Genomic DNA, 8,511 nt, shown 5'->3' on the forward strand with positions numbered 1-8,511 from the left:
GTGGTGCCTTCAACGTTTAATGTCTGACTAAATTATTCTTTATACGCAAAATATTTGAATGAATTTTGAATTAATTAGTTTTCAAATAAGTACATTTACCAGAAATAGTCGTAACGTAATTGTAGTAACCATAGTTTTACTTAGAGTTTTATTTGTCAACTTGACAGTATTTTACTCGTTATTTAAATTTAATAGGCCCTAGGACGTTATTTTTCAATAACACGCCCTTGGGCGTTATATCGTACTTAATAGACTTGGAAATAATGTCATTATTTGTCAAATAATAGACCAGTCGGACATTAAATAATAATATTTATGAAACCTATTAAATTTTGTTTTGAAATGAGTAGATGTTGTTTATAATATTACACAGAGAGGAGAATAGATGTGCAAATAGAAAAACTATATATTTGATTCTGGGATGAATTTAGCATATAATAGGATAGTACTTTTAGTTATAAAATTTGCTATTTGTAAATTAATTTAACTTTAAAATATATTAATATAGTCGGTTCGCTAAACTTAGACACAACTGGCTAGTGATTTTAGTAAGTAATTTTACCAACTTGGTAAAATTGTCAAAAAATAATTACTAAATAGTTAATAATTACTAAATAGTTAACAATTACTAAATTGTTAGTAATTTTGCCAATTTTGGCAAAATTGGTAAAAAACAAAAAAATTACCTACTAAAATCACTAGCCAGTTGTGTGAGTTTAACGAATCGACTATACAAAGAATAACTTACTGTGACATATATTTAATAATATATTACTATGGATTTAGACCGCTATATATTTTCAATTATTATAAATATTTCAGAAAATAAGTGAGCCTAATTTATACACCATAATACATAAAAAAAAAGAAATATAGATCTGGAAATGTAAAAACAATTCTGATTAATAAATCTTACGGCTTATTTATAAAATAAAGTAGTCTAATTTTAAATATTTAAGAATTTTTATATAACTCATTTTATGTATTTGTATCGAGGAGATTTAATAATTTGGTGGTAAAACTGATGTAACCCTTCGCCTTAAATTAACGACATTCACGCTTTTAGAAAGCGCTATACTTGACTTGTATGTGTAATAAACGTGTTTAATAAATATTTTTTACAAAGATATTGTTTGTTAATCTTCAAAAATAATTTCTTGTAATAGCAAAAAATATTTTAGAAGAAAAGTTTATTGTGCATCAATTCACTTTTTATAAATTAAGCTAATACCGAAATACCAGTATTTTTATTTTAAATACCGGTATCGAATACCGGAAAAAATCGTCCGAGATTCCGGTATTCGGGATCCCGGAATCCCGGAATTGTAAGCCCTACTCGCAGTATATTACGTATGGGATGTCTATAAGTTTCTTTACGCAAACATTCCTAGTTTGCAAATATTTAATAGAAAATAAACTGTCACAAAAATTACCCTTATTAAAAACACGATTATATTATCTACTTTTTGTTGGGACCAATCATTTTCCTTTCTATAAATAAAGACCAGTTTCTTATTAATCTACAACTATTTTCTTTTGACATCTTATGCAAATTTATTATTCATTTTTAAATGCAAATCCCAGCTCCAGTTTAGTTTACTAAAATAGAATATATGTAACTACCCTACGTCTTAAAAAGTCGTAAAAATTACAAGAGACGTAAAAATTAATTATACTTTGGGCTAATTAGCAAAATTCATGGAAAAGTAATTTACCAGCAATTTTATTGCTTTAATCGAATTACAAGATCCTATATATTAATAATATAGGTATGCAAAGTCCGCAGATAGTGTGCTACTTTTTTTATAAACAAAATGGCGCCGACAAATCTTATTTTTTTCAATTAATGCTCTATAACTCCGATGATTTTAACTTTACAACAAAAACACCCAAATAAAAATTCACCGCAATTAAATTCTGCTTAGAGATATGTTTTCACGATTTGCTCCGACGAAAATTTTCCTCGGAAAATGCGGGTTTTCCTAACAAAAACTCGAATTTTCAAATAAAGTTTTAGGTAAGTAATTTTAATCAATAATTAAATAAATTAGTGACATCAAAGATTTCTTGATATAGATTGTAATTCCAGAAGCCGGTGAAAATTAAACGAATATTTTAGCAACGATTCAATTGTTAATTAACAATTTACGATCGTAATAATAACCAAAATAATCATGATACGTTGATCAAACTTATAAAGATTATAAATATGAGATGCTTATTTAATACTTTATCGACAAAATATAAATTTTTCTTTTTTTTTGCATAATCTTTAAATTTTGAAAAAAAAATAGTTATAATACGTTGGTCTAATTAGTAAAGTACAAAGAAAGGTTATTTACCAGCAATTTTATTGCTGGAATCGAATTATAAGATCCTATGTATTATTAATAAAGGTATGCAAAGTCCGCAGATAGTGTGCTACTTTTTTTATAAACAAAATGGCGCCGGCAAATCGTATTTTTTCAATTATTGCTCTGTAACTCCGAAGATTTTAACTTTACACCAAAAACACTCAAATAAAAATTTACCCCAATTTAATTCTACACAGAAGCATGTTTTTCCGATTTTCTACGATGAAAATTTTCCTCGAAAAATGTGGGTTTTCCCAACAAAATCTCGAATTTTCCAATAAATTTTTTGGGCCAGTAATTATTTATAAATAATTATATAGGTAGCTTGGTGAAATAAAAGCTTTCTTGGTATAGATTATAAATTCAAAAGCTGGTGAAAATAAAACGAATATTTTAGCAACAATTCAGTTGTTAATTAACAATTTACAGTCGCAATAACAACCAAAATAATCATGAGACATTGATCAAACTTAGAAAGATTATAAAGGTGTGATGCCTATTTAATATTTTGTCGACAAAATATAAATTTTTCATTTTTTTGCATAATCTTTAAATGTTTAAAAAAATTGTTATAAAAAAATTTCTCAGAAATTGTTTATTATATTCTAATTTTATAAAATACTTAAAATGCGTATTTCATAGGTCTTGAAAATGAATGCTTTAAAAAAAATTTCCAACCATTTGCAAAAAAGTTATGAAAGAGCAAAATAAATATACGAATTTTCCGATGTTTATAATTTGTTTTAATTGTTTCAAAGCTTAAAAGTGAGTCTATGGTACAATCTAATTACTCACAATGTATGTCAAAAATTAGTGCAATGGTTATATTTTAATCAAAGATTAAAAATACTTTCTTTGTAATTTTTAGCGTAAAAGTAGGCCTGATACAGAGTCGGAGCTAAAATGTTCACTCGAAGCGACTGACACGCAGCATACATTATTTATAAACGTGTACGTCTCGCGCGGCCGGTCGTCGCTCCGAGTGAAAATTTTAGCTACAGTACTGTATTATTCTACTTTCGCGCGTGTAAATTGCAAAAAAATATATTTATAATCTTTAATTAAAATATAACCATTAAACTGATAATCGATATTATTTTGTAAATAATTAGCTTGTACTTTAAAATGACTTCTACGCTTTGAAATAATTAAAAAAAATTATAAACACCGTAGTAATCGTCAGTTAATTTTGCCGTTTCATAACTTTTTTGCAAATGGTTGCAAAAAAAAAGTTTAAAAGCATTCATTTTCAAGATATTTGAAATGTGCATTTTAGCTATTTTTTAAAATTACAATATAATAAAAACTTTCTGAGAAACGTTAATTTGTTTATAACTATTTTTTTAACATTTAAAGATTATGCAAAATACAAAAAAATTATATTTTGTCGACAAAATGTTAAATAGACATCTCATCTTTATAAAATTTCAAAGTTTGATCGGTGTATCATAATTATTTTGGTTATCATTGCGAACGTAAATTATTAATTAACAATTGAATTGTTGCTAAAATATTCGTTTAATTTTCATCAGCTTCTGGAACTATGATCTAAACCAAGAAGGCCTTTAAGTCACCAAATTATGTAATTATGTATTGGTAAATAATTACTTATCTAAAACTGTATTTGAAAATTAAAGATATTGTTAAGAAAACCCGCATTTTCCGAGGAAAATTTTCATCCGATCAGATTTGGAAAAACACGTCTCTATGCAGAATTTAATTACGGTCAATTTTTATTTGAGTGTTTTTGTTGTAATATTAAAATCTTCGGAGTTATAGAGCAATAATTGAAAAAAACACGATTTTCGGGCGCCATTTCGTTTATAAAAAAAGTAGCACGCTATCTGAGGACTTTGCATACCTATATTATTAATATATAGGATCTTATAATTCGATTCCAGCAATAAAATTGCTGGTAAATAACTTTTCTCAAAATGGCCTATTCTCCGATAATCAGCCCACACTATTAGTTCATATCAGCCCTAGACAAATGATAGAGAAACGAAACTTATGGCATGCTTAATAATTATGAAACCTCAACTTATGTACCCAAATCCTCCGAATTATATTTTGCATAGACTTTACTGGATACATTTTTTAGTGTACAACCACCGTGAAAACAGATGGCTGAAAGGTAAGACCTTTTTTGGCGGCTAGAAAGATAAAATGTTGGGTGGTGAATGGTGTTTTATTACGACTAGAGGGACCACAAAGTAGTATCACTCTCTCTCTCTCTTGTCGTACCACTAGTGGTACTACAAATCAGAGCGTGAATGCCCCGTATTAAGTAAACAACGGTGCAGGGTGCATTTGCACCCCATCTCTATATCCATTTTTTTTAATGTAAACGTCGGGAAAATTGATTTAAAACATAATTAGGACTTGTTTGTTATCCTATGAAACATAATTTTACAAAAAAGTACTCATTTCTTCTTTAAAAAAATTATTATCTTTACAAGAAAAACACATGAAATTTTTTACACACAATACAGTTAAGCCGGGACTTTCGTTCTTTTTTCTCTGACATAAGTAACACCGACCTTGTCCCTTAAGCTCTCTTAGCTCCAGGTGGAACATGTCATCAGAAACGTCCAATTCAGGATATGAAATTTTCATCATTGGTACCCTACAGTCATTTTTTCAAAGAAGCACTTAAACGCTAAGAGTTTTAAAAGGTGTAATGGGTGGAATGAATGCGTTTAGAATTGAATTTAATTCGAACAAAAAAATGGACAAAAATCAAAATAAATTATTAAAAAAGATAGGTGAGAAAAACGACGTCTGGGGTGCAATTGCACCGCCTTACGAGGGTTAAGCACTTTTTTGTTATTGACGGCCTTTTTCAGGCGTATCTGTTATAGTAGAGCATTTGTCTTTTTTTTTCGACCACCGGTCAATATTTTTTCGTTTGGGTAGTTTTGGCTATTATATGGTCCGGATATTTCCAGAGAAACCATCCCTATCTCTTCTCGTCCTTCTTTTGTAACATTACTACTATCACCACCGCTTTATTACTTAATATATTCTCGATTATTCTGAAAACAATTTGTCCAAATTAAATGCCTAAATAAATAGGATGAGGTGGATCAAACTGCTAAAGAAAATATAAAAAGAGGAATAGTGTGAAATGAAAATGTAGTATGTTTTGAGTTTCCATTCATGATCTTATATATTTAATTTTTGTATGTTGTAGAGGGTGCTTGGTGGTATCAGGCTTGTTTTGAGAGCAACCTTAATGGAAAATATATGACAGTCGTTCTTCCTGATGCATACAAAGCACATGGTCTTGATTGGCATCCTCTGAAAAACGCACACGATAATTTGGCTGGTTCCAGAATGATGATCAGGCCAGTTGGTGAATAAGCAGTTAGTAGTAAAAGAATATATCGACGCTTGAAAGGTAAAACTGCTAATACGTCAATTATGAATTTTACAGGAGAACCGTTTAAAAATTTAAATTTTATAAAAAAAAATTATAACTTTTGTTGTAAGCTTACTATCTTGACAAATCTTAGGAATATAAATGTTTTATAGTAGAATGCTTTCATGGTATAAATTTCTAAAATAAATATTATCTAGTTTTAAATTTAATGGCGCATTATACAAAGTGATTCTTGAATTCAACCAGGAGAAATTTATTATAAACCTAATGCGTTATATAACCAGGTAACTGAAAACGGCTAATTTACCAAATATGAGTAATTTTATGAGAAGGTGAAATGTTTTATAATATATTTATCTTATGAGTGGCTATTAGAAGTGTCTTTTGGGAAAATTACTAGAATATAGGTCATTCTCGGTTCTAAATTCTAATATTATTTTATTATATTATTTATTGAATCATTATTAGATATTATATAGATAATTTACATACAAAAAAAAACAAAAAGAAATAGTTTAAGTTACTGTAAAATACTTTATTTCTACGAAAAAAATAAGTGAGGTTCATGACAAAAACGATAAAAAACACATCAGCAATATTAAAGTTGAACTCAATCTTCTTCGTCAGTCTCTGAAAGGACATAATATACACTATTACCTCTAGGTAGATTTGAATATTCATTATAATATTTTTACAATACAAAACAAAACTTTTACTAAAATAAAAAATTTCAGCGAAAACAGCATATTTCTATCTTGAGCCGTTTAAAAGTTATAGGCAGTAAATGTGGGGGAAAATATAAGTGGGCACCTGGTACATCAATTACTATTTTACTACCTGTATCATAATGAACTTCATTATCATACAGATTTTCATTACGATACAGATTTGTAACCAACAGAATCGCGATATGGTATTCGCGATGAAGGTGGCACTCGCGCAGTGACCAATGGCGAGTCAAATACATACTTTGATGGCTTTGACAGTTCTCAATATGTAAACAAACTGACAAATTACTTAATTTGTTTGCGTTACAAAATTAATAAATTTCAATATGTTTTTTGTTGTGAATGATCATAGAAAAAATCGTGTCTACATCTTGCATTTAATTATCATTATGAAACTCGTACTCTATACAAAACTCGCCGCTAGTCGGCTCGTTTCGTATCCCCCATACTCGCTTCATAATGACCATCATTAAATGCTCGTTGCATAATATACTATTATGACTCTCTAATTTTTGTGTTGTAAATCTTTCGAGATTTTAAACTATGAGTTTATTATGAGAATACTATGTGTATAAAAATTAAATGTTTTATTGCCAAAACTGCAATTCACTTAAGCACCAACTTTTATCGGGAAGAAATATTTCTAAGAGATTTATAATATAACATTTCTCATTTGCCGCGAACATTTTGGCTCACAATGTACATGTATATATACCTACCATAAAATCGAGTTTCTGTAGGTAAAGTCAGAATTAAAAAAAAATGTTATTTACTTAACAGACATAACTAATTTATATATTTATAAGTGTTTTTCGCAAAATATTAATAAACCATGTTTTTACTTCTGTGTTGATGTTATGTTTGAAATTTTGTTTGGAAATAGTTTCTATCTTTGGAAAGACCGTCTTCGAAGTGGATAATGTAGCACGCTTGATATTATTTTAAACAGATAAAATTTACAATACGTCACCTGTACCCGTAACTGATGTAAACAAAACTGTTAAGCACCACTATGCAAAAATATTCTGCCATATGAAATAACTAACACGGTTTTAAGGCTCCAATACCTGAAAGTAAAATTGAGTTATTTACTAGAATCAAACGTGGTGGGTGTATTATACGGCTGATAACATATTTTTGTATAAAAATTTGGCGCATAAAACATAGCTGCCTTCAAAACCATCCCAAAAATAAAATGTTTATTAGGCCAAAAAAGTATATAGTTCAAACAGCATAAATACCCTTTATACATACGTAGAAAAATTCACTGAATCTAATGGTATATAAAGTCTATTTTACAAAAAGTGGCGTATTATACCGTGGCGTACATTTTACCTTTCAAGCGTCGATATGCAATATTAAATTTGTGCCTCTATATATATTTTAAATAAATATAAATATTTTAATATAGTTTTTATGTATGTTTGTTATATTTTATTTTCCTTAATCGTTATTTATGAAACAAGAATTTTATTAACCTTCCAAAGAACGCGCGCGGACTCGCGCTCTACAGTTTTAAAAGTTTGGCCATAACTCCCTAACGGCCAGTCAACTACGTGCGTGCTAGAACTCTCCTATTTATATTGTGTTGATTTGCATCGTCTATTCATGGAGCACGTCCTGAACTTATGGTAGGGGAGCAAAGTATGCTAAATGTGCAGTCACTCGAGCGTTATGGGGACCTATTGGGTTGTGAAGAGTAGGTCCTAAGACCATAAAAAGTTTAGTAAAGTTTTCCATTTTAGTGGGCGCTTGCCATTTTTTAATTCAATTTTCCATTTCCAACAATCGTTTTTTCCGATTATAACGCCATCTATCCATAATTCGAAAAAATGTTTCGAATAAAAGTTACTTATTTTTACGTAAGGAATCCAAATCTATAATAAAAAATAAGGGCTCCTATTTAAGATTTTAAAGTAACCCCCCACCCCACCTCCGTGGGGGTCGTGTTTGGTATCATTCGATAGATTTTTTAAAAATATTGAATAAGTGTATTTTACAGTTTTTCGATCTGATGTTCATTTCGCGAAATATCGCAGGATTCGTA

The 8,511-nt window shown here is 29.1% G+C and overlaps 1 protein-coding gene across 1 annotated transcript in view; it reads left to right on the forward strand.

The window, feature by feature from the left end:
- Positions 1 to 7,887, forward strand: part of LOC114335133 (microfibril-associated glycoprotein 4-like) — a 57,491-nt gene extending 49,604 nt beyond the window's left edge. Inside the window, exon 6 of the mRNA XM_028285303.2 lies at positions 5,548 to 7,887. Within this exon, the coding sequence (XP_028141104.2) occupies positions 5,548 to 5,717 (170 nt within the window). The 3' untranslated portion in view covers positions 5,718 to 7,887. The remainder of the gene's footprint in view (positions 1 to 5,547) is intronic.
- Positions 7,888 to 8,511: the final 624 nt, after the last annotated feature.

This window comes from Diabrotica virgifera, chromosome 7, assembly GCF_917563875.1.
Source record: "Diabrotica virgifera virgifera chromosome 7, PGI_DIABVI_V3a".
Classification (NCBI taxonomy): Eukaryota; Metazoa; Arthropoda; class Insecta; order Coleoptera; family Chrysomelidae; genus Diabrotica; species Diabrotica virgifera.